The sequence below is a fragment of the Zasmidium cellare genome (genome assembly GCF_010093935.1).
Source record: "Zasmidium cellare ATCC 36951 unplaced genomic scaffold M409scaffold_43, whole genome shotgun sequence".
Classification (NCBI taxonomy): Eukaryota; Fungi; Ascomycota; class Dothideomycetes; order Mycosphaerellales; family Mycosphaerellaceae; genus Zasmidium; species Zasmidium cellare.
The window spans coordinates 133,599-158,265 of record NW_022986987.1 but is presented as its reverse complement, the minus strand read 5'-3'; the positions used below and the strand labels follow the sequence as shown (position 1 = coordinate 158,265).

The 24,667-nt window shown below is 54.3% G+C and overlaps 12 protein-coding genes across 12 annotated transcripts; 7 read left to right on the top strand and 5 right to left on the bottom strand.

Moving 5' to 3' along the window:
- Positions 1–872: 872 nt before the first annotated feature.
- M409DRAFT_28445 (uncharacterized protein) lies at positions 873–4,500 on the top strand (the record flags this gene model as incomplete). The annotated part of the gene is made up of 3 exons (XM_033809040.1): positions 873–917; positions 969–3,736; positions 3,789–4,500. The coding sequence occupies 3 exons, from the start codon at positions 873–875 to the stop codon at positions 4,498–4,500; spliced, it is 3,525 nt and encodes a 1,174-aa protein (XP_033662004.1).
- Positions 4,501–5,286: 786 nt separating this feature from the next.
- Positions 5,287–6,645, top strand: M409DRAFT_69968 (uncharacterized protein; the record flags this gene model as incomplete). Its single annotated transcript, XM_033818517.1, has 2 exons — positions 5,287–5,528; positions 5,583–6,645. 2 exons carry the CDS (start codon positions 5,287–5,289, stop codon positions 6,643–6,645), a joined length of 1,305 nt encoding a protein of 434 aa, XP_033662003.1.
- A 359-nt stretch (positions 6,646–7,004) lies between these two features.
- Positions 7,005–8,222, top strand: M409DRAFT_59378 (uncharacterized protein; the record flags this gene model as incomplete). The annotated part of the gene is made up of 1 exon (XM_033814173.1): positions 7,005–8,222. The coding sequence occupies one exon, from the start codon at positions 7,005–7,007 to the stop codon at positions 8,220–8,222; it is 1,218 nt and encodes a 405-aa protein (XP_033662002.1).
- Positions 8,223–8,410: 188 nt separating this feature from the next.
- M409DRAFT_28442 (uncharacterized protein) lies at positions 8,411–9,133 on the bottom strand (the record flags this gene model as incomplete). Its single annotated transcript, XM_033809039.1, has 1 exon — positions 8,411–9,133. One exon carries the CDS (start codon positions 9,131–9,133, stop codon positions 8,411–8,413), a length of 723 nt encoding a protein of 240 aa, XP_033662001.1.
- A 1,182-nt stretch (positions 9,134–10,315) lies between these two features.
- M409DRAFT_69965 (uncharacterized protein) lies at positions 10,316–13,159 on the top strand (the record flags this gene model as incomplete). The annotated part of the gene is made up of 1 exon (XM_033818516.1): positions 10,316–13,159. One exon carries the CDS (start codon positions 10,316–10,318, stop codon positions 13,157–13,159), a length of 2,844 nt encoding a protein of 947 aa, XP_033662000.1.
- A 697-nt stretch (positions 13,160–13,856) lies between these two features.
- M409DRAFT_69964 (uncharacterized protein) lies at positions 13,857–15,632 on the top strand (the record flags this gene model as incomplete). Its single annotated transcript, XM_033818515.1, has 5 exons — positions 13,857–13,931; positions 14,008–14,556; positions 14,615–15,228; positions 15,293–15,397; positions 15,461–15,632. 5 exons carry the CDS (start codon positions 13,857–13,859, stop codon positions 15,630–15,632), a joined length of 1,515 nt encoding a protein of 504 aa, XP_033661999.1.
- Positions 15,633–16,064: 432 nt separating this feature from the next.
- On the bottom strand, positions 16,065–16,906 carry M409DRAFT_59375 (uncharacterized protein; the record flags this gene model as incomplete). Its single annotated transcript, XM_033814172.1, has 4 exons — positions 16,065–16,098; positions 16,149–16,692; positions 16,797–16,815; positions 16,856–16,906. 4 exons carry the CDS (start codon positions 16,904–16,906, stop codon positions 16,065–16,067), a joined length of 648 nt encoding a protein of 215 aa, XP_033661998.1.
- A 383-nt stretch (positions 16,907–17,289) lies between these two features.
- Positions 17,290–18,386, top strand: M409DRAFT_59374 (uncharacterized protein; the record flags this gene model as incomplete). The annotated part of the gene is made up of 3 exons (XM_033814171.1): positions 17,290–17,325; positions 17,384–17,752; positions 17,805–18,386. 3 exons carry the CDS (start codon positions 17,290–17,292, stop codon positions 18,384–18,386), a joined length of 987 nt encoding a protein of 328 aa, XP_033661997.1.
- A 695-nt stretch (positions 18,387–19,081) lies between these two features.
- On the top strand, positions 19,082–19,873 carry M409DRAFT_28437 (uncharacterized protein; the record flags this gene model as incomplete). Its single annotated transcript, XM_033809038.1, has 1 exon — positions 19,082–19,873. The coding sequence occupies one exon, from the start codon at positions 19,082–19,084 to the stop codon at positions 19,871–19,873; it is 792 nt and encodes a 263-aa protein (XP_033661996.1).
- A 55-nt stretch (positions 19,874–19,928) lies between these two features.
- Positions 19,929–21,064, bottom strand: M409DRAFT_28436 (uncharacterized protein; the record flags this gene model as incomplete). Its single annotated transcript, XM_033809037.1, has 3 exons — positions 19,929–20,752; positions 20,837–20,963; positions 21,032–21,064. The coding sequence occupies 3 exons, from the start codon at positions 21,062–21,064 to the stop codon at positions 19,929–19,931; spliced, it is 984 nt and encodes a 327-aa protein (XP_033661995.1).
- Positions 21,065–21,950: 886 nt separating this feature from the next.
- On the bottom strand, positions 21,951–22,599 carry M409DRAFT_28435 (uncharacterized protein; the record flags this gene model as incomplete). Its single annotated transcript, XM_033809036.1, has 2 exons — positions 21,951–22,435; positions 22,500–22,599. The coding sequence occupies 2 exons, from the start codon at positions 22,597–22,599 to the stop codon at positions 21,951–21,953; spliced, it is 585 nt and encodes a 194-aa protein (XP_033661994.1).
- A 444-nt stretch (positions 22,600–23,043) lies between these two features.
- On the bottom strand, positions 23,044–24,407 carry M409DRAFT_28434 (uncharacterized protein; the record flags this gene model as incomplete). Its single annotated transcript, XM_033809035.1, has 6 exons — positions 23,044–23,176; positions 23,235–23,854; positions 23,909–23,946; positions 24,003–24,108; positions 24,168–24,185; positions 24,240–24,407. The coding sequence occupies 6 exons, from the start codon at positions 24,405–24,407 to the stop codon at positions 23,044–23,046; spliced, it is 1,083 nt and encodes a 360-aa protein (XP_033661993.1).
- Positions 24,408–24,667: the final 260 nt, after the last annotated feature.

Here is a 24,667-nt window from a genome sequence, read left to right as displayed (position 1 = left end):
ACAGATATACACATGCAGATCCATAGCACCTTATACATGCCGTCTTGACGGCCATTATCCGCTGCTGCACTCCACGAAGAGCGGAGAAGGGTCAATGACCAATGGTGCCCAGAGACAGGGACTTCGAGACTTCGAGACTTCCATGTGCCACATGGCGTCGGTTAGGGCGTGTATGCGGGGTCCCCATGGGACAAACTGTTAGCACGCGACTCACGCATGGGCAGATCTAGCAGCTTTTCGACATGCCGAAGCGGCTTTCCAGAGCGGATGTGCAGAAGAGGGATGCAGGTGCGGTTACATGTGCGAGAAGACATCGGCGGCCCAGGCCGGCGTTTTGGAAACCAGACGCCCCGATATGGACTAGCGCCATGCACATGCGGTCTTGGCCCGTGCCTTAACTCTTGGAGTCTTGGACGTCGTCTGTCGGACTGCGCCTACATTCAACAGCGTGATGGCAACGAATTTTTCGCCATCGACAGGCGCCAGAAGCTTTTCGCCCTTGGCAACTAGCCGCCCAGTAGACCCAGTAGGTACTTCCACACGGAGGCAATCGCCGTCACTACAGCTCTCGTCCGCGCTCTTGGACACTCTTGGAATTGTCGCTCCGCCTCGGTCTCGAGTGAGAATGCCTCACATCTTGGCGATTTGGCCGCCGTGGGACCATCCCAGCACAAGGGATGTTGCTGCGCCTCGCTTGGGAGCATCATTAACAGGCGGCTTGAGTCGCCTGCCAGGGAGCACAAAACACAAAGCACCCTTCACCAGAGGCCGCTCCATCATCATCTCACACATTTCCTCTTTCGTACAGCCTGAGGCACGAGCTGGATGATACGGCACACCGGTCTAACCATAGATATCAACCTGCTGTCAACATGGCGGGCACTCCAGCACTGCCGCGTATAGACGTTGAGGTTTCGGTGAGTTCGGGTTACGTTACTTCTGCGCGACCGATCCTGACATCCCGACAGCCCGACAACGAGATAATGCCTACCCCTAGCACACCAAATCATTTCTCGGGAGATAGATCACCTACAAGTCTGCTTGCAACGCCTTTGACTGGACGAGATCGGTCGCTGAGTGGTAGCACCGCAGCGTACTCGACACTCAAAGTTCCTGATACTTCGCATGGCGAGAAAAGCAGTGCATCTAGCATCTTTAGCGATGTCGACCGAGACGACGCGCTCAAGCCTGACCCTGGATCCGAGAAGGACTTCGAAGTGCAAGACAACAAGTTCGCCTTCTCGCCTGGCCAGCTCAACAAGCTCCTCAACCCGAAATCACTTCCTGCCTATGTTGCGTTGGGAGGTATCCGAGGAATCGAGCGAGGACTTCGAACGAACATCGAGACTGGGCTTTCGGCTGATGAGTCGACCTTGGAGGGAAAGGTGACATTCAACGAAGCCACCCAGTATGCAAACAAAACAAGGCCCATCGGATGGGATGAGGTTCCTTTGAACCCGGCGGCGCATCAAGGGGCAACCAGCGCAGGACACGGCTCTTTCAACGATCGTCTGAAAGTGTTCAGCAACAATGCACTGCCTGAGAAGAAAGCCACACCGCTATGGAAACTCATGTGGATGGCATACAACGACAAAGTGCTCATTCTGCTCTCTGTCGCCGCCGTCATCTCTCTTGCCCTTGGACTTTACGAAACTTTCGGCGCTGAACACGAACCTGGTGCACCAATGCCAGTGGACTGGATCGAAGGATGCGCTATCATCATCGCAATCTTGATCGTGGTTCTCGTCGGCTCGTTGAATGACTGGCAGAAGGAGCGCGCTTTCGTCAAACTCAATGCAAAGAAGGACAACCGCGAGGTCAAGGTTATTCGATCTGGAAAGTCAGTCATGGTCAGCGTGTTCGACATCATGGCCGGCGATGTTATGCATCTGGAGCCTGGAGACATGGTCCCTGCGGACGGCGTCTTCATCAGCGGTCACAACGTCAAGTGTGATGAGTCCTCTGCTACTGGCGAATCCGATGCGCTCAAGAAGGTCGGCGGCGAGCAGGTCATGCGCATGATCGAAGAAGGCCACACCGATCTCAAGAATCTCGACTGCTTCATCATCTCTGGCAGCAAGGTCCTTGAAGGTGTTGGAACCTTCCTCGTTACATCTGTGGGTGTCAACTCCAGCTACGGCAAGATTCTCATGTCGATGCGTGTCGAAATGGAGGCTACGCCATTGCAGGTCAAGCTTGATGGTCTCGCGACTGCGATTGCAAAGCTCGGAACGAGCGCTGCTCTTCTGCTCTTCTTCGTCTTGCTCTTCCGCTTCCTCGGTGACCTGTCCGGGAACACTGGCACTTCATCTGAAAAGGCTTCCGAATTCTTGGACATCCTCATTGTCGCAGTCACGGTCATTGTCGTCGCAGTTCCCGAAGGTCTGCCTCTTGCAGTTACGCTGGCCCTCGCCTTCGCCACTACACGCATGGTCAAGCTCAACAATCTTGTCCGTATCCTGAAGTCTTGCGAGACGATGGGTAACGCGACTACTGTATGCTCGGACAAGACGGGTACCTTGACGACCAACGTGATGACTGTCGTAACCGGACTTTTCGGCGGTCGCACCTTTGACGACAAGAACAAGAACGGCGGCGAGACCACATCATCTGCTTTTGCCTCTCAGTTGACCAGCGAGGAGAAGCGAAGCATCGTCGAAGCAATTGCGATCAACTCCACGGCCTTCGAATCAGAGGATGGCAGCTTCGTCGGATCCAAGACTGAGACTGCTCTGCTCTCGTTCGCTCGCACTCTTGGTATGGGGCCTCTCGGTGAAGAACGTTCCAACGCACAAGTCGTCCAGCTCATGCCTTTCGACTCTGGCCGCAAGTGCATGGGTGCTGTTCAAAAGCTCGCAGACGGCTCCCACCTTCTCCTGATCAAGGGCGCTTCTGAGATCTTGCTTGGCCACAGCACTAGCCTTGCTACTCCATCTGGCATTCAGGAAATGGATGGTACCGAGCGTGAGCGACTTGAGTCTATCATCGACTCCTACGCAAAGCAGTCCCTTCGCACTATCGCTCTGATCTCTCGAAGGTTCACCCAATGGCCACCAGCGGGATGCGCCGACGAGCACGACCCAACCTCTGCAAACTTCGACCTAGTGCTCAAAGACATGACGTTCGACGGTCTTGTCGGTATCCAAGATCCTGTCCGCCCCGGCGTGCCAGAAGCCGTCGCCAAGTGTGATCTCGCAGGCGTATCGGTTCGCATGGTCACCGGCGACAACGTCACCACTGCCAAGGCTATTGCTACTGAGTGCGGCATCTACACTGACGGAATCGTCATGGAAGGACCTGTTTTCAGGACCCTGGAACCCGAGAAGATGAATGAGATCCTCCCCAGGCTACAGGTGCTTGCTCGGTCGTCCCCCGAAGACAAGAGAATTCTCGTCACCAGTCTCCGCAACCTCGGAGAGATCGTAGCTGTCACTGGCGACGGTACGAACGATGGACCCGCGCTTAAGGCTGCCGACATTGGTTTCTCTATGGGTATTGCTGGAACTGAGGTCGCCAAGGAGGCTTCCGCCATTATCCTCATGGACGACAACTTCGCATCGATCTTGACTGCCCTGATGTGGGGACGTGCTGTGAACGACGCAGTCCGCAAGTTCTTGCAGTTCCAGATTACGGTCAACATCACGGCCGTCATCATCACCTTCGTCTCCGCTGTTGCAAACGAGAGCATGCGCTCTGTGCTCACTGCTATTCAACTGCTCTGGATCAACCTTATCATGTAAGTCACTAACCCACAAATATGTTCCAACAACATAGCTAACCCTCAATAGGGACTCCATGGCTGCTCTCGCCTTGGCCTCTGACCCTCCTACCGAAGAGATCCTCGACCGCAAGCCCGCAAAACGCTCTGCTCCACTCATCTCCATCATCATGTGGAAGATGATCATCGGACAAGCCATCTTCCAGCTCATCGCGACATTCTTGCTCTACTACCTTGGCCCTCAAATCCTGAACTACCCCTTCGACGGCACCGAGATCCGCTCCGTGGTGTTCAACACCTTCGTCTGGTTCCAGGTCTTCAACATGTTCAACAACCGTCGCTTGGACAACAAGTTCAACATCTTCACCGGAATCCATCGCAACTACCTCTTCATTATTGTCTGCGGCATCATGGTCGGCTGCCAAATCATGATCATGTTCGTCGGCGGGCGTGCTTTCCAGATCCAGCGCATCGACGGCAAGGACTGGGGTATCTCACTCGTCATCGCGGCGTTGTGTCTTCCGTGGGCGATCCTCGTGCGCCTGTTCCCAGACTGGCTCTTCGAGAAGATCGCCAAGTTCTGTGGGAGGCCCGTGGTTCTGGTCTACCGCCCACTCAGCCGGTGGACCCACGCCGCCTCGCGCAAGATCCGCAGCCTTCGCAGGAAGCGAAAGGAGAGCGAGCAAGTCGCGCAGGAGGCAGAGGAGGTCGAGAAGTTTGACGAGTCGAACAAAGTGCAAGATGAGGAAAAGGGCGGCAAGACTCAGCACGAGGAGAAGTAGGAAGTTTCTTATTAGTATCTTTGAGATTTTTTTGGTGATTGCGTACAAGCGGCATGATTCCATCGGAGTTGGAACACACATACGAATAGACTTAGAGAAACATGACGAACAGCACGAGAGATTGGATACCATTCCCCCTTCATTTACCGAAAACAATGTAAATAGCCTACGACACCTCAAATCCGCTCAAAATCCGACTTCTCGCATTCCTTCCTCCTTCCTCACGGTCTTCTCACCGTACGGAACCTCGCCGAGCATACCATGAGCCAGATCGATTTGCCGGTCGCCATCACGAGACATGTTCAATATTCCTTCCGTCTCCCCGCCTTTTGGGTATCCCGATGTCTTGCATTGAAGAGAACCAGAGAAGCAATCCCTCGCATATGGGCAAAATGTTCGCCCAGAGATTGGGCTAAGCCTGGGCGTGGAGGCTGTGCAAACGCACTAAGCTTGCAGGATGCGGTTTTTGCTCTCTGGCTGAAGTGAGGGGTTCGTTGCTTGCTTGTGCTCTAGAACTAAAAGTGTGCGAGGGTCGGCGACTGGGGGCATATGATAACTCAATGGCCCGGGGTTGTATATGTTTGAGGTGAAGTTTTTGTTGTGTGTTTGTTCGGCCAACGTCCGCGACGATTGACCTTGTGTTCTCGGGGGTATGCACAGCCTACTTGTCTGGTGGTAGGTGGCGGGAGATAAAGGATGCGAGAGTGGAGAACATCTCACAACATCTCCAACAATCAAGGACAAGGCTTATGAGATGACAAGAAGGCAACGACAACACAAGCAAAGATGGACCCCTCAGGCTCACCAATCGACAACGATGCTCAGCCTGGTATTACCCGTCGAGCGACGATCGGCGACCCGGTCTATGATAATCAGGCACTTGTCAGGCAGGGACGAAAAAGTTTCTCTGCCTGCGTTCGATGCAGACGGCGCAAGATAAAATGCGACCTCATGCAGCCTTGTGGGACATGCGCGAGGTTCGGGGTGAGGTGTGCGAGGCCTGAGGCTGGGAGGGAGAGGGGTGGGAGGTATGTTCTTTAGTTTGATGGGACTGTTGATTCCGTTTCACTGACTGGATGTAGTTCTGCGGCTGAGCATGCTGCGCTCGCGGATCGTGTGCGACAGCTGGAAGCAAGGCTGGCGGCGGTGACATCCAGTGATCAGGCTTTTGCGACTGGAGGGCAGAGTTTCTTCGACGAGAGCCATGGCCGACCGGAACTCCATCTGGACACGAGCTTCGATCACCCTGGTCTGCAGCGGTCGCTCTCCTTCAACGATATGTCGAACGAGACTCCCATGACAGACGAGTCGCTCTCTCTGACAGTACCGACAATCCAAATCACAGGACCTCATGGAAGTCGACCGCCTTCTCCGTCGCCCTTTTCACCATCACCAAGCCTCTTCTCAGGCACATCCCGTGCTTCATCGCCTGATCCCTTCTCAGCCATCTCAGCCTCGTCCTACGGGATGGATGCCTTTGGAACAAATATGTTAGCGCCCCTGACCCAGGCCAACATGCGTACGCCACCAGTTTCTCAATGGGCTGCTGATACGAGCGAGCGGCATGCCTTGCTGCAAGCACCGGAGTCACCAACCGCACAAGGCTGGCTTTCTCGTCGATCATCCATTTCGTCGTTTGGAGGCTTAGACCAAGGCTTCTGTGCGATGAATCTCGAGATGCCGCTCTCACCTCAAGGTGAATGGACCGATCAGAATCCCTTCGATATGTCAGCGATAAATTTAGAGGAGACCATGACGACAGAACAGATCCCATCGAAAGCTCAGGCTGAGCTGCTCGCAGACCACGCTTTTTCCAATATCCTACTACCACTAGAGCGCACAGCATTCAAAATTTGCCTAGAAGCTGTCTACGATGTCCCCGACTTGATGAGCACAGTCACTCCAGCAGCTCATACAAATCTTTCTCTGCTGACGCCATATTCGCTGCGTATGGCTCGGTGTCTGGTGTTTCTGATTCTTTCGATTGGTTTGAAACTACATGCTTCAGCGGGAAACAGCACTGCGGGAATCTACAGTTGTTATGCGATTGCACATGAGCAGATGCGGTCGATGGAGTTTTGGGCGGAGAGAGGATGTCAGGAGGTTGCGGCTTTGCTGGCGGCTTTGGGGAATGTTTCGGGATAGCTCTAGGAAATTAGAGATGATGGTGATATTTGCTCGTGTCAAGTTCGAACGTTGAAGTGAGTGGGGGCAGTGTCAAATGGTTCGCTCCTTCTTGATAGGGTTAGCTCTCATGCAAGCGCGAACTCAATATGAATCATCGTGAGTGGATCGTTCTGATTGGTCAATGTCCCACATCGGACTACACCCATGCAAGGGACGACAACTCGACATAAGAACCCCATCGCCAACTTTACCAGACGTCCATCGACACAAGTCAAATCCACTGAGCACTCTCCCAGGCCGATCTGACCAAGCTCACCGCCACACTGGCCACCTTCAGCTCTTCCCTGTCAACAAACGCAGCAACAACCACCACCAGCATGGACTACAAAATCCCAGCAGGCGTCCACGCCATTCCCCACGACCTCCTCGACCTCCGACCTGATAGTGCCATAGACCAAGTCATCCTCAATCCACCTCCCATCACATCAGAAAAGAACATCTGGTTCTTCTGGCATCAAGGCTTCGCCTGCATGCACCCCTACACCCAGCGCAACGTCCGAGCTTACTATCGCCGACTCTCACCACAGGGCTGGACAATCCGTGTGATTGACCGAGTGGAAGGATCACCACTGAACGTGGCGAATTTTCTGGACGTCAATTCGACAGATGATTTTCCTCAGGCGTTTGTGGATGGTACGATTGGAGGGGACTATGCACCGCAGCATACTTCTGATCTCGTGCGGTTTCCTTTGCTATTCAAGTACGGAGGTGTCTATGCAGATGTGGGTATGCTGCAGATTGGGGACCTGGACCGGCTGTGGAACGAGACGATCGGAGACCCCAAGTCACCCTACGAAGTGATCTCGTATATCATGCTCGAAGACGACGGCCGAGGCCTGACGAACTACTTCCTCGCCTCGGATAAAAATAATCCGCTCTTCTACCGCTCGCACAAGCTTCTCCTCAAACTCTGGGAAGGCAAATCCGACACGGAGGGTATGCACACGTCCCCTCTCCTCGGCGGCCTGAAACCCATGGGCGAGGGCTTCGACTGGACGTTCAAGGAAGGCGATCGGGTCTATCCGCATGAGGAAGTGCGGAAGATGCTGAGTGACTATATCATCCAGGGACAAGTGATCAAACTCGTCTTGGGACTTGTGGATGAGGAAGACGGCTGGAATGGCACGGAGTATGTTGCGAAGAATGTGTATGCGATGGAGTATATGGAGGCATCGCAATTGATCAACCAGATGACGATGTGGAATGGGCTGCGACAGTTCGAGTTGATGTCTCTTCCTTTGCCGAAAGAAGGCGAGGTCGAGAGTGGCGACCAGAAGCTCGCGAGGGAGTTTGTCGAGGCGTGTTTGGTGAAGAGCTTTGGTTTCAAGCTCGCTCATGGGATCATCATCCGGGTTATGGGTCAGACTCTTGGCTCCTTGTGGAGGAAGCACGAGGGCGCGGATGATGTTCCGGGGACGTATGGACACTGGCTGAGGTATGGAATTGCGAACTGGTGTCAGGATGAGTTGCCGAAGAAGGTTGATTTCAAGGTTGCGCCGCCGTTGAAGACGGGGCCATTGTTGAGAGAGAGATAGGCATTGCGATGATGGAAGAATAGATGTATACAAATAGAAGAGCTGTGCGAGGTTGTCATGGTCCCAAGTCATCATTAAAGTCTCTATACCAATGGCGTTCTGACCCCACTGCCGTCTCTATATACATAGACATCGAAAGTCGTAAATCTCGTTAGCCTCCCAGGCCGTCTGTCTCCCAACCCACTCCATTACGACGACAGACTCTTCTGCTCCAGCTCCCTCACACCGCCAGCACCACCCCTCCTCCGCCTCACAATCAAGAACTCAGCAAAAGCCACAGCCGACACCGCAAGCCCAATAATAAACATCGGGATCAAATTCCACCTCCAACCCCTCATGACCCTCAAATGCTCCTCGATATTGCTGCGATCACTGCTATTCACAAGATCGAGCTTCAGCACCGCATCGAACCAGTTCTCTGGCGTCCACGAGTCTAGTGGGTAGGCGACGTAGTTGGGGTAAGGGTGGTTGTTCAGTTGGGATGCGACGGCGTTGGAGATGGTTTGGTTGTCGTGTTGGTACGTGAGCACCATGGTGTAGATGAGCGCGGCGAGGGAGAGGAGCATGGACGGGATGGTCATGACCAGCCAGAACGTATACCAGAACTTGCCGAATTTGCCCAGGAAGCCGTTGGTACGAGTGCGCAGCCATAGCGCGAGAATCCCGCCCATACCTATCAGGACGAAAGCGGTTCCTGCGGCGCCGTTGCTGGTGTGGCCTTGGTTGACGAGGAGGTTGAGCGGTTTGCCGTGGAGGGGGTAGGTTGAGCCGTTGTAGGCGATTTCGAAGTCGCGGCCTGCTCGTCGGTGCAGCCAGGCGACCATGCTGCTTACGAAGGAGAGTTCGATGATTGAGTCGACCATGAGGACGCCAATGGAGACCCAGAGGACGAGGGTGAGTGGAGGCGCCATTGTGCTGGGAGCGGTCGCAGATGCCTTGAATGCGAAACAATGGACAACGCAGGATTTGTATTGTGCTTTTGTTTGCTGCGCTTGTGAAGCGTTGTATCGTGTCACGCTTCGGTCCTGTAGCGAGACGGACGCTGTGTCAGACTCTACGTCTTGCGCCTGCTTGGAACTCCAGGATTTGATGACCTTGATCAGGGTGAGGTGAGCCTGTACTACGTGTACAGATGATTAGGAGGATAAGTATACTACGAGATAGGAATACTCGAAACAAAAAATTAGGGCCCTTCAACGTAAGGAAGAGAACTGGAAAGAAGAAGAGGCTACCTCGTCCATCACTAATACACAAATACCTTCGACAGGACCTAGCCTACCTGCTGGCCCTTGGCATCTGCGGCTGACCTGCAGTCGGGCGACGACTTGGGGGAGGGATGCCGGGATGCTGGAGGAGCTGAACGGCAAGGCCTATTGGCGTGGAAATGGGGGCCGACGGTTCTGGGTCGACGACCACATGCGGCCGCATTTTCGAAAGGATGTCCACTGGAGGAAGGCCTGAGGCTGAGTGAGATGGATATAGCGTGGCTGACTGATCTAGCCGAGATGAGGGCTGATGGACAAGCTAAAAAAAGGATGGCTGCAGCTTGGGTCGACTCTTAAATTCTTAATGGCTAAGATGGGCGTGCATAGAGCTTGAGATACACAAGACGGCTTGGAGATGCAAGATAAAGCTGTCCAGATGTACGTGTCGATGCATGGATATGCTGCTGTCCTGCACAGTCTCTGTTGCTCCAAGATGGCTGTGTTTCTCGGCGAGGGCGAGCTGTTGTCCGGCCAGCCTTGGAGGATTCAAATGCTCGAGGGGTGAAAGAATCCTGATCCAGATTCGTACATCGTATCGAGGACCACATTGCAACGGTATGGCACACGTGGTATTGCATGCAAGGCGCCCGGCCGCAAGAGATTGAGAAGTTGATGATGGAGAGGAGAGGAGTTGATGGCGTCCAAGATTCCATTCACTCACATACTATGATATGCAATAGTCTCGGGACTCTCAGCCAAAAGTTTTGACCGTTCCAAGCGCCACTTCGGATTTTCAACCGCCAAAATTTCCAGCGACACTGGCAGATGGGCAGACTCACCAGAAGCCTCATTTCACTCCTTCCGACTACGAAAGCCCTGAAACCCAGAATGGCCGACGCACTGTTGACATATCTTCGGGCGAGCCTACCACAAGAAGTTGCAAACCTTGCAGAGTCGCACCTGAGCAACCTCGAAAACGGCCAGTTTGAAAGTTTGCTGCGATCTACAGAGGCACGGATCCTGTTTGGACAGGAGAATGATGCCAGCCTTGAGTCGAGCAAGATCGAAGACTTCCCAAGCTGGAGTGACTGGATTTTCCATCGGCTAGGTGTCTTCTGCGGAGACCGCTCCAAACCAGAGAAGCAAGTCATATTGTTCTGCCTCGGATATGCCGCGCTCTTGACTTTTGTTCAGTCGAATGTGACGGGACCACCGTTGGAGTTCCAGCTATCGGAGCTGACCTTACCTGGAGATGGGCGTAAAGGGATACAGAAACAACTTCTGGCTGGGTTGACTGTAGATGGCATTGCTGCGAACAAGTTGACGCCGCACATCGAACTTCTCTGTCTTGCAGATGCGGTAATGACATGTCCGGCCGTATTGAAGAATGTCAAGGCCGCCAGGTGGGCGAAGCTGAGGGTTTCATTCCTGCATCAGCGACTGCTGTCAGAAGTGTCATCCACCCTGCAGGATGTTATCTACGATGACCTGGAGTTGATTCAAGATGACTTCACTTCATACCAGGGAGACCGTGCCGCTCTGGAAGCCGAATTTGTTCTTGAGCGGGCAACCATCCACATACATCATGGGTTGGATAAGTTTGCTCGATCTGACCTGGACCAAGCTGCAAAGGATCGTCAGTTCGATTTCGCCCTTACCGGTCTCCTGGGTAAACGTACGAAGTATCAGCAGAACGATACAAGCCAGCTGGTTGTGTTGGCGAAGAGCCACGAAAGCAACGAACCGGACACGTCAAAGGTGGGTCATTCCGCAGTAGAGGCCGCGAACGGCGACGAGTCCAAGAAGAGGCCTGAAAACATCGATCTTAACGATGACACTCTTCTGGAGTCAATCTCGTTCTCCGAGAAGCCAGCAGATGCCTCGACGACACAAATTCAAGACAGCGACTCCCTACCTCCCTCGCTGAAAGCCATCGACCCTTCAAATCAGCCTCAGCTGCAGCCACTGGATTCCACAATCCTTCTACTTCTCGCTTCGTCCATCACGAACACCTCTCCCGCCAACGGTCTGACGAGGGAAGAGACTCTGCCGTATGCGACTCGTGTGCTCGAAGGTGGCAGTTCGAATTGGCAGGTCTATACGCAAGCTCTGCTCGTTCGTAGTAGAATCGAAGGCTACAGGTCTCGGACTATAGAAAGAGGTTTGCTTCAACTGCAAGCCTTAGTAGATCAAGTCATTGCAGACACGACAGGTGCAGGATCATCTAGCAAGGAAGACGCCGATACAGCAACACAGACTACAACGTTCTTGCCGAAGGCAAAGGACGGCGAGAGCGCACCAGTGACGGACCGACTACGGTACATTTTCCCGTTGGCAACACCATCACGCTGGGAACTTGAGGCAGAGCTTGCTTCTCGTTGGGTGCAGTTGGGTGGTCTGAGATCAGCCCTCGAGATATATGAACGCTTAGAGATGTGGGCAGAGGCCGCTCTCTGCTGGGCTGCTACAGAGCGTGAAGAGAAGGCCAAGCGTATCGTGCGCCGCCAGCTTTTTCATGCAGCCAACGGCGGCCCCGATGTGTCAGAAGACAACATCTCCGAAGACGAAGAGTGGAATGGGCCAGCTCGTGATCCTCCTCCGCTTGACGCGCCCCGACTCTACTGCATCTTAGGTGACATCGACCAGTCCGTTGAAATGTATGAACGAGCATGGGCGGTGTCTAACCAACACTACGCACGAGCTCAGCGGTCCATTGGAAGGCAATTGTTCTCGGCAGGAGACATGCTTCGAGCTGCTGAGGCGTATAGCAAGAGTCTGAAGGTCAACCAGCTGAATCAGCAGAGTTGGTTCGCACTGGGATGCGCGCTGCTCGAGCTTGCACAATTTGAGAAAGCTGCTGAAGCATTCTCTCGCTGTGTCCAACTCGATGAGACAGATGCGGAAGCGTGGAGTAATCTTGCTGCCGCACTACTGCGAACCGATCCAGACAATATCAGCATCAAACGAGAGGGCGACAAGGTCAAGCTGGATGACGAGGACGAGACCGTTGCAGACGAACCCTCAACGTCTCACGACCGGCAACAGAGCATTCGTCAAGAGGCTCTTGCAGCTCTCAAGCGTGCGGCAAGGCTCAAGCACGACTCCCACCGCATATGGACAAACGTTCTCATCGCTGCTGCATCGCTCTCCCCTCCTGACTATACTAGCATTCTTGCCGCCCAGAAACGCATCATCGATCTCCGAGGACCTACCGAAGGCGAGAAGAGCATCGATGTCGAGATCGTCAGCGCCCTCGTCAATCACATCATTGCCACCAATGAGACTTACGACCCCGAGCAACCTGGTCTCGCTCGCATGACAGTCAAGTTCATTGACCAAAGCGTCGTACCTCTCATTACCGCGTCTGCAGAGCTGTGGCGGCTTGTCGCCAAACTCGCACTTTGGAGGAACAAGCCTTCCACTGCCCTTGACGCCGAAGAAAAGGCTTGGAGGGCCGTGACTAGCCAACCCGGCTGGGAGACAGGCGAAAGCGAAGCCCGGTGGAATGAGGTCGTCGAGGCGACTGTACGACTTTGCGAGGCATATGAGAGCTTTGGGCCCAAGCAGAGGACCGAGGGAATGGCGGCAGGTTCGGGTGAGCTTGTAATGAAGGACTGGAAGTTCAAGGCAAGAAGTGCAGTGAGAGGAATCATGGGACGAGGGAAGGAGAATTGGGAAGGAACTGAAGGATGGGATAGGTTGAAAGATGTGGTGGATGGCTTACGGGGATGAACTCATGGTATCGACTACTTCTGTGATTCATTTGACTGTCGAAGAAGTCTGGGATCTCGATGATTGCCCTCAGGAATGCGACCCCTGCGTGGCCTGCGGAGACATCTCTCGAAGACTAGCGCGGAGGAAGACTTCTATTGCCGACTTCTCTGATCTTCTATCAGACTGAACGATACCTTGATCAGCGAGACTGGTCAGTGAAACTCCGAGTCTTCACGTGCCTCAGTCTTCATCGCAGCAAAACCAGCACACGTCTTGGCACTGATGGATCGGAACTTGTGACGCTCCGAACTAGGCGGATTCGGAGGATACCCAAGAACCCTCTGGTGGTTTACAAAGACGATCTAAACGAAAATTCCCACAGTGACGACGGTATCGAATGGGTCCTCGGGATGGAACACTGTTGGCGCCGCCGAAAGACCTTCATAGGCCCGACTGCGTCGACATCAAGCGTCAAGCTCCGATGTAGCCTCTTATTTACTCCTTGGCAGTGGACCATTCAGGGGAGCCTTCGCCCGCTACTGCAACCGCGCTGGCTATATATGACTTTCGGGCTTTCGAGCGTGCGAGGCAGGGGATCCGAAAGACCGGTCGAAGATGCATGTCAAAACGACTGCTGTGACAGCCAGATCCATATATATGTCGACGCCAACAAATTCTTGTGCAATACCTATATCGAACACGAGACACGTCCAACATGCTCTTCCCTTCTGACGTGCCAGTATGGCTTCTAATCCTCGCTACTTGCCTGCTACTCGCACCGATCGCACTGGTATGTACGACCAAACATCGACCAACTTCAATCCCGCAAATAAACCTCGCAAACGCTGACCCTCCCAACCACCCAGTCCCTCACCCGAACCCTCACCTCCCCCCTCAACGCCATCCCAGGCCCCTGGCCCAACCGCCTCAGCCCCATCCCCTACTTTTACAACTCCGCCTTCCTCCTCCGCCAAGCCCAATACCTCACCTCCCTACACTTAACCCACGGCCCCATCGTGCGCCTCGGCCCCAACGAGATCGGCCTCTCCTCCCTCGAAGACATCAAAGCGGTCCACAAGATCGGCGCTGGGTTCGCGAAGGCGCCGTGGTATGATTATATCGCTATGACGGAGGCGGATAGGGGCCCGCCGGGGTTGTTCCAGATGAGGGATTTCCATGAGCATGCCGGGAGGAGGAAGTTGCTTGCGAGGGGGTTTGCGGTGAGTGGGTTGAGGGGGGCGTGGGAGGGGATGGTTAGGGAGAAGGCACGGAAAGCTGTTGAGGGGATTGGGAGGGATGCTGTGGATGGGCGAGGGAGGGTGGTGGATGTGAGGAGGTGGTGGATGATTATGGCGAGTGATGTGATTTCGGAGGTGGCGTTTGGGAAGTCGTTTGGGGGGTTGGAGACGGGGGAGGTGAGCAGAATCTATCAATTTACGACGATGTCTCGCTGACGTGACGTGTCGGCTCCAGAACAGCACCTTCTCCGACGCCATCCTCCGCAGCAACAAAATCAACATGCTCGCCCTCATGCTCCCCTGGGTCTACAACCTCGCAACGCACATCCCCATCCCCGCCTGGACGCCCTACTTCAAAGCGCACGTGGAGCTGGCAGACATCGCCTCCGTAGCGGTGAGAAACAGCCGCGCAGATGCCACGGACCGCAACATCTTCTCGAGCATCCTATCGCAAGGCGAGAAGGCCAACGACGAAGGAACCCTCACCGACCAGCAGATCCTGATCGAAGCGGGGAATCTCATCTCAGCGGGCAGTGACACCACGGCGGAGACGTTGACGTATTTGGTCTGGGCTGTGCTGTCGCATCCAGAAACCCAGAAGCTGCTCGAGGAGGAGGTGGCTCTTGTTGAGGAACCCATGCGGGATAGCGAACTGGAGAAACTCCCCGTCCTGAACGCCGTCATCCAGGAGACGCTGAGACTCTATCCCGCTTCGCCGTTCCCTGAGCCTCGAGTCGTTCCTAAGGGAGGTGCGACGTTTCAGGGGTACTTCTTACCGGAGGGGACGGTCGTGTCGACGAGCCCTTGGGTGACGCAGCGGAATGCAGAGTTCTTTCCGGATCCTGAGAGGCGAGTCCATAACGAAAACTTCCAGAGTTGCTTGGATGCTCACTGACGCCGGTCGTATATGTAGATTCGACTACACCCGCTGGCTGCCCAACGGCCCAGCAACCAACTCAGAAACCTCCAAAGCAGCCTGGTGGCCTTTTGGCGCTGGGTCGAGGGTCTGCATTGGTCGGTAAGCTTTCTTCTCCCTTATCCATCTTCACGAATGCTGTTCATGCTAACACAATCAACCCAGACATCTCGCCATGATGGAGATACGAATGGCTGCGACGCTCTTCTTCCGTGAATATAGGGGTGCGAAATTGGCCCCTGAGACGACCGAGGAGAGCATGGCGGTGAATAATTTTGTCATTTCGCATCCGGCTGGAGGGGCTTGTTGGGTTGTGTTGCCTGAGAGGAAGGCGTAGACCCATGGAGTGATAACGGTGTCTTGAGATGTCACTTTAGAACAATGCGCATTTCTGGGACCCCTGGCATTTGGTTCGATTGCTCAATTCAGGCTCGGTTTCACGAAAACGCTCCATGTGAATTCTCGCCTCTCAGAAAGCGGATTGTGTCAGCATTGATGAGAAAGAGGTCTTAGTATTTTACACGCGAGCATCACAAAACGCCTGCCCAGCTACGTACGCAGTACCACCAGCTTTCCAGCAATCGGCAAGCTCCCAGTCGTAGTAGTCGTATAGAGTCGAGATGCAATTAGGCAAAGACAAAGACAAAAGGTTTATCGACAGAAAAGTATTGCCCAGGGTTTCCCCTCCACGCACCGTACGCGCTTCTTCAACTTCGTTCCTCGTTCAGTCCAATTTCGGCCGTCTCTCCAGTAACGTTATTGAGGCAGTTTAGTTCTTTGGTGGGTACTTCTTGAAGAAGTATCTGGCAGAATGTTAGTATCTCAACTTTGCCGATGGGAATTCACGACTTACTGCGATACGTAGTAGTCGCCCACTGCGAACAGACCAACAGCACCCGCCCATGCGCCGGCAACGTTCCATGTGAGGGTGTTCGCCTTGTGCATTCGGTATGCACCAGTCCCCAACAATACACCCAACGCGGCAATCACAACCGCATTGCCGATGACAACGGGGTTGTTCTTGTTTTTCTCCGCCCACTCCTCCGCCTCCTTGGCGCCCTTCTTCGCCTTCTCCTTATCCGCGCTCAGCGACTTGCCGACCTGGCCCTTGACCTCCTTCGCCTGACTCTTGAACGAGTCAAATTTCTTCTCGCCGTCCTTTTCCAGGCGTTGCGCATCCGCCTCGGCGCGCTGCAGGAAGTCCTTGGCTTCTTTGGTGACTTCGTCGGCGGCGTCGGTGGCTTTCTGTCGGGCTTCCTGGGCGCGCTCCTCGGCGAGCTGCTGGTCGGCGTAGGAGCTGGTGTGGGAGGAGAGGGATTGGACGTGGTCGTTGTCGCTCTTCAGGGAGTCGAGGGAGTGGACGCCGCTGTCGTCGTGGAGGAGTTCGGGGATATGCGCTGGCATTCTGTACAGATGGTGTTAGGTACCGATACTTTGAGATGGAGCTCTGTCAAGGATGTTGAGGGGCGGGTGAAGGGAACAATGGATGAGATGGACTCACTTCTGCGGTGATTGTTAGCCTGAAAACGTGGTGTAGAAGTGAGTAGACTGTAGACTGACCTCCTCATCGCTCTGCTTGGGGCCCTTAGCCGCGATATCTGCGTAGGACATGTTGCTGGGTGAAGAGGTGAGGTCGCTCTCGCTGTTTGGCCGCTGCAGGAACTCTAAAGACACTGGGAGGGAGGGAGAATCAATATGTGCTGCGCCTCAGGACGGTGGCTTGTTCTTGCTGTAGGCTCACTGGGCAAAGACGAGTTGAGGCAGGTGCAGTAGAAGAATGTGAGGTTTGCGAAAGATCACATGCGAAGGAAGGAGCCGACAGAGCTCTTGCCTTGCTTCGAGCAGATGTTGACAGTCTTGGCTTGCGTCACGTATGGCCTGAGCTTCGTAGGTTTCGCTTAGGGAGCTGCTTTGAAACACGAGTCGACCACGCGACAGGAACATATCACTCTCTCAGGTGGACAGGCGTATTATCGAAGGAGAGAAAAGTCAACATGTCAGGCGGCTGGAACACGATCGAGAGCGACGCAGTACGAAAGCAGGCCAATCTATACATACCCCATTATCGAATACTGATCCATCAAACAGGGCGTCTTCACCTACCTGATCGAATCGCTGGGCGTCGAGAAAGTGCAATTCGAAGAACTCATCTCACTAGACGCAGAATCGTTACAACAACTCAACCCCATCGGTGTCATCTTCCTCTTCAAATATCCTACCGACGAAAAGCCAAAACGAGACTCACCGCTCGATGGCGAGTTCGACTACGGAGCACTAGAGGGACAAGGCGAGGGTAAGCCCTTGTGGTTTGCTGCTCAGACGATCCAGAATGCTTGCGGTACTCAGGCGTTGCTCAGTGTACTGCTGAACAAGGACGACACGCCAGATGAGGGGGGAGTTGAGATCGGGCCAAATCTGAAGGAGTTCAAGGACTTCACTTCAGCATTTCCATCAGACGTAGGGGCAAGAGAGTGGGATAGCTTGGGACAGTATACTGATGATAACACAGCTACGTGGAGAAGCTCTCTCCAACTCAGACCTCATCCGCGAGACACATAACTCATTTGCCCGCTCATCGCCCTTCGTTTCTGACGAGACACGACTCGCCACCGCCGACGACGACGTATACCACTTCATCGCATACACGAGCATCAACAGTACTCTCTACGAGCTCGATGGCCTGCAACCTGCACCTATCCGGCATGGAGATGCCGGTGCATGCCCGCCGGAGATCTTCGCCGATGCCGTTATTCCCGTGCTTCAAAAGAGGATAGAGCGATATCCACAGACAGAGATTCGATTCAACCTACTCGCCATGTGCCAGGACTTGCGTGAGCGAGCTAAGGAGGTCGGTGACCAGGAATGGCTTGCCAGAGAAGAGCAGAAGCGAAGAGACTGGAGGTGGGAGAACGCACTGCGGAGACACAACTTCGTTGGCTTCATAGGAGAGGTCATGAAGGGCGTTGCGGCACAAAAACTCAAGGATGGCAGCTACGACAAGTGGATAGACGACGGCAAGGCAGCCACGAAGAAGCGGATAGAGGACAGGCAAAAGAGAGGTCAGGCGGCTGACGAGATGGACACTTCATGATGAGGTCGGAAAGGTCTGATTACTACGACCCATTAAGGACAACACAGACCGCCGTGGTGCCTCTCGAGCCTCTCGAGCATGTCAGGGGCCGGGGACATGGCTGCAGAAACCCGCCATAGCAGCCAGTCCACCGTCGATGCCAGCGTTGGGGTGTGATTCGGCTGTCAGCATGCCTGGCTCAGAGCGCCTCTCACCAACATAAATACGGCAGTATCATAATACACCTTTTCCGCTCGTAAGTATGCAATCCAGTGTGCTCCATTCTAGCCTCCCGTGTTCACTGTCTGATTTCGGCGCCGAACAGAGCTCTGCACCTCTCCTATATCGGGCCCGCTGAATGGTCCTCGTCTCGTACAATCGTACAATGTGCCTTTCAAGGCTTCCTTGACAACAGGCTACGGTATTCACTCCTTGCCGAATTTCCGGACCGGGTTCATGGCAGCTAATCGCAAATGGCAGCTGCATCATCTTAGACCCTCGACTCACTGACTAAATGGGGACCGGACATAGTGCCCAAGATCGACATATCCAGCTAACAGATCCGTCAAGAGGCATTGGAAAGCAAGGATGTTGCAAAGTCCGTTTCAGGGACGCAATGCTATACATTTACAGGTGGACGTCAAGCACAATGTCTCGATCATTCCGATCATCACTAGATTGAAACCACTTAGCAGCGATTTACAACATTCTTGATCATGTCCGACCAAGCCAAGTACACCAACAAGCTCCACGGGAAACGCATCCTCGTCATAGGAGGCTCCTCGGGCATTGGCTACGCCGTGGCAGAAGGCAGCCTCGAACATGGCGCCCACATCACCATCGCCTCGTCGAACCCAGATCGCGTGGCCCAAGCCGTGAAGAAGCTCCAAGACGCATATCCATCTGCCAAAGACCGTATCGTCGGCCACGCGTGCAATCTCAACGACGAAGCCACGCTGGAAGACAACATCATCCACCTCCTGTCCCAACTTCCGAAAGACACGAAACTGGACCATGTGAACTGGACGGCCGGGGAATACGTCCCCCCAACCCCTCTCGCCGAGGCCAGCGTCTCCAAGATTCGCTCGGCGATGACGACCCGCTATATTGCGCCTATTATTCTCGCCAAACACCTCCCTCCATACCTCACGGCCTCCCCGGACAGCAGCATAACCCTCACTACCGGCATTGTGACCGAGAAACCCATCCCCGGCTGGAGCGTAATCGCCGGCGGACGCAGTGCCGTCATAGGACTCGGCAAGGCTCTGGCGTTGGATATGAAGCCTGTGAGGGTCAATGTGGTTTGTGTTGGAGCCGTGGAGACGCCCAGCTTGGATCGTTTGCAAGGCGAGGCAAGGGAGAAGATGTTCAAGGCGCTCGTGGACAAGAGTACCACAGGACGAGTGGCGAAGCCGGAAATGGTCGCCGAAGCATACTTGTACTGCATGCGCGACGGAAACGTCACAGGGAATGTAGTCGTGAGCAGTTCGGGGGTTCTATTAACCTGATCTAGACCCCAAAAACCATCCCTTCCACACCTCCACAAAACACCCCCATCAAAGCTCAATCCCCCCCAATCACCCACCTCAACCCCCCCACAAGCCTCCTCCGAAACTCATCCCCCCCTCCCCCGACAGGAAAACACCAAAAATAATGCGGCCACCCCTCCATCACCTCCCTCCTCACCACTCCCCCCGCATCCCTGACCTCCAACTCCAAAACCCCGCCATCATCCCGAAAACACTCCAGATCCGTATTGAAAACCCACGTCCGCGGAAAACCCTTGAACGCCTCCGCCCCTCGCGTCTGCGGGAACCACTCCCCGTTCGCATACGCCGGGGCGCAGCCCTCTTCGCTCAGCATCGCGAACGCCGCCATGGCGTCCTGGGCGTTCACGACTGGGATCGCGCCGCCGTTCTCCACGTACGCTGTATGCTGCGCTCGATACGCCACCGGCACGACGTCCGGATGCAGCGACATGGGCGATATGGCCACCAGCCCCGCGACGTCCTCCCCGCGCCGCACGAGGCGGTAGACGACCGCGATGGCGGCGCCTCCGCCGGCGGAACCGCCGGCGACGAGGCATTTCTGCGGGTCGGCGCCGAGGGAGGCCGCGTTTGCGTAAGCCCATTTGTAGGCGGCGTAGCAGTCTTCGATGGGGGTGGGGAATTTGTGCGTTAGGCACAGGCGGTAGTCTACCGAGACGACGATGGAGGGCGTGTGGGAGCACATGTGCCGGCAGAGGTGGTCTTCGGTGGAGAGGTTGCCGGCGTGGTAGCCGCCGCCGTGGATGAAGAGGATTAGAGGGAGGGGTGGGGAGGGAGGTGCTGATGTTGAGGGGGGTGTGTAGATCCGGACGGTGACGTTGGGGTTGATTTTTTCGTCTCCTAAGGGTGGTGATCAATCAGCCAACTTTTGTCGTTCTTTTCGAGAAGGAAATCTTGCCCGTGATTCAAATGCCGCGGACGTACGAGTCTGAATCCCAGGATCTGTGGGCGGTAGCAGTTTCTGGAACTGCACGAGCATCTCGTTGAAGATCTCGACTCGGCTCTCGATGTCTTCGGGAAGGACTGGTGGAGGGCCCATCGATTTCTCGAACTGTTCGACATGTTTATCAGCGTTTCAAAAGCGTACAATACCGTGCTGAAGGGATCGTTACTACTCACGGCCGTCCATTCTGGATCATACGGTCCCGCCATCTTTCTCCCATGAATGTATGGTCGAGTGGTTCGAGGTTCAGCTTCGACAAAGGAAACATGGAGATCAAATAAATACTTACTATACCTTAACCCCGCTCGCCTACTCGCCCAAGTAAGTCCAAGATCGCATCTTCTACCTCACTCCAATATGCTAGCTCCGCCACCCTGCGAGGCGGCGTCTTCCCTACCTCTATTCCAGCGGAATAAGCCCTACGCACGCTTCAAAATCCTCGTTTGAGTCAGGCCCCTGCAAAATCCGTACATGTAAGGAGTAATAGCTGAGATGGAGGTGGAGTTCGGCTTTCAGCCCTCGAGGCGTCATGGGGGGAAGGATTCAGCTGTTTTCGGCTTTCAGCCCTGCCCAGATGTGTGCACATGTGGAGAAGGGGTGAGTTCACTTTGCGTCTGAGCGGTTTTTGGTAGGCTGCGAGATGGTGGATTTGATGGGGTTTTGGGTCTGTTGTAATGGGTTTGAGGCTTGTGTGGGTTTGATATGAGGTGGTTGTTTGAGGTTGATTTGAAATTGGGTGCTAGAATGGGTTTTGTGGTTGGTCGTGTACTGATTTCTGTTTGCACATGTCAGTTGGTCCGTGACTTCATCCTGTTCTTGATCTCTTACTTGACCTTTGATCGAGTCCTTCTCTTCGCCTTTCACTGGGTGCTCAGGAAAAAGGTCTTGATCAAACAGCTGCCAAAGACGGGTTGGAACTCTCAAAGACCTGGGGCAACTCGCATTAGGAAAGACTACGATACACCGGTGAAGACGCTCTCGGGCGAAGCCAAACTCTCCGTACACCTCATTTGTAGGCTACAAATCTGTGTAGCCAACCCATCCTCATCTTGCCGCCTAGCACAAAGTTCCCATCCATCAATCTCCCAAGCTCATCTACTCAAACTTCGTAATCTTCCCCTTCGGCCTCATCGCCAAGTTATTGAACTTGAAAACCTCCTTCTCCACAAACTTCTCCTTCTCCTCAACCTCCACCTCCCTCCGCATCTCCCTCTTCCTCCCCTTCTTCCCCTTCCTCCCCTTCTTCCCCTTCAACGCCTCCCTCCGCTCCGCCATAACCGCCGCCGCCCTCTCCCGATCCCCATTCAACTCCGCAATGTAGCTGCGCATACTCGCTCGATCCATCCCATACCCCTTCGCCTGCTCCGCCTCGCGCTGGTCCCACAACTTTCTTACCTCGATGAAATCCGTGGAGAAGGTCTTGCAGACCACCGCCAGGTTCTGCGTGAGGTAGTTGGGCCGGTAGCGGACCTCGTCGTCGTCGAGCACGTCGTTGAGGATTTTCTGGCGTAGCTCCGCGGGGAGTCTGAGGAGTGGTGGGAGGGGGGCGAAGGAGCCTACGCCCCAGACCCACGGATGCGCTGTCGAGGGGGTTTCGAGTAAGTCTTGCCTCACAGAATTCTTCACGCGGATTCGGGTACCTACTGTCGAAGTGCTCGATGTTGCGAATGAGACGTCTGCAGTACTCGAGCTTGTGGGCGCGCTTCTTGTCGGGCTCTGGAATCAGTGCGAGTGGGTAGCGCATCTTGATAGATGTGGTCGCGTGTTGAAGTCTTGCGATGCGAGTGTGCGAAGTGGAAGGGTGGTGTGAGCGGGCGACACGGCCAAGGGTGCCGTGGATATTTGGTTGCTATGGTGGCAAGTGGCCAGTCGCGTCGTGATTGTTGTTGCTGACTCATTGGCAGGCGCTAAAGCTTAGCGCGCCAGAAGAGGAAGTCACGATGAAGAATTCAACTCATGTCTTGGCATTCACATGCTAGAATACCAGGGTCGCGCAACTCTCACATGAAAGTTTCCGGTGGCCTTGGGGGAAGCAGAAAGATAACTTAATAATGTGTTAAATGTTTGACGTAGGAAGGAGACACCTTCGAAGTAGTGACAGACTACAGACATCATGCTTACAAAATACATCACCCGACAAAGATCAAGAACACACATACAAATCTCAGAGCAGATTATAATCCTTCCATCAGCTGAGATATTTTCTTTCCATGCGACTGCCGTCCTTTTGGGGCTGCGCGTCAAGTTCCTGCAACAAAGGCAGCTGCGTCACGGGCTGCGGTTGAGGCTGCATCATCGTGTCAGGGCCAATGTCGGAATACCTAAATCGATCAGTACAACTGGGCTCAAGCAGTTGTCTTAGGAGTGACCTCAACATACCTGTTCCGAATCGACCCAATCGAAGGCGAGTACAGCGTAGTCGGCGCTCCATGCGGACCGGAAAACGTCGACTCCCCAGGGGACTTGGGCCTCATCTCGGCGGACAGATGATAGTACGAGGGTGGCTGGGGGTTGTAGAATGCCCTTGGATCCGTTGCGGGCACGTATGTTATTCCATCAATCTGCATCTCAGGGGCATGGGCTGCGGTAGTGTGAGCTTGTGTGGCGGACTCGCTCGGGCCGGTCTGCAGAGCCTTCTTTTGTCGTCTTCGGCGAGGATAGAAGATTGACAAGATGATGATCGCAAGAGCGACTATGCCGCCAATCACGATGCCTGCGACTGCACCTGGTGATGGCATGCGTTTGGTTTCATCATCTTGTTCGACTGGGATGTCACTCTCGGCGGCTGCAGACACAGAAGCGGCAGCATTGGGAGTCAATGTCTCGTCCGGCATATTAACAATTCCGGCATCTATTGCCAGTTTCTTCTGAGCCGTTATGTTCTGGTCGCTGCTGGGGTTGATAGCGCCCACCATCCCCTTGCTGACACATGAGCTTGGAGCGCCGCAATAAAAGAAGATAGGGTCTAGATGTTCAACGGTGAAATTCCATGTGGGCAGCTACAAGGAGAGTCAGTCATAGCTCGGCCGGCATTCCGTATACTTGATGCTCACATGGTCTTCATCTTTGAAGTCGTGCAGAGGGAAGCCTTCTGTCAAATTTAGCCCGACTTCAGAATCGTATAGGCGTCATCCTTGAGATCCATACCGGTGTGAAATCCCCCTTGTCCATCAACCGCATCGCGATAAACGCATGGCCAACGGTACAGCGACTCGATGACTGAGTGGTTATCGGGATAGAATCTGAACATGACCTAGAATCAACGGCTCAGTTTTCAGCCATACTGTGTGGATTATTTGGTATCATCCTTACAACATCGTGCACGTTTGCCTAAACAGCGTCAGTAATCACTCGATTGTCCGTCAATGTTGATTATGCGCTCACTGTAGTGATGGCAGGATAGAACTCATGGTCATACTTCCCTACGGTGATAATGTGGTAGGTGGTCTCACCCTCGGAAAAGGTCGTGTCTTCGTCATGGTCTCGTTCAACTCGCTGAGCAAAAGCACAGATCGACAGTAGCGCTGCGATAACAGCTCGACTGAAATGCATGTTGCTGGCGTATTGAAAAGAGAAGACTGAAAGACGGAGTTGCGTGGAAGAGGTACCCTTTGCGGGGGACAGCCAGTAGTGCATGAAAACAAGGAAGGCGAGAACACGTCAAGATGTGACGGCCGACCCAGGACAATGGCATGTGCCAAAACATACAGGTGTCAGTGACGCTTCCAAGGCAGCACAGTGTATCATGTGGCACGCTGGTGCAACAAGATCGAATTGCTCAACTGGACCCCATTGAAAAGGACGTGTGAAAC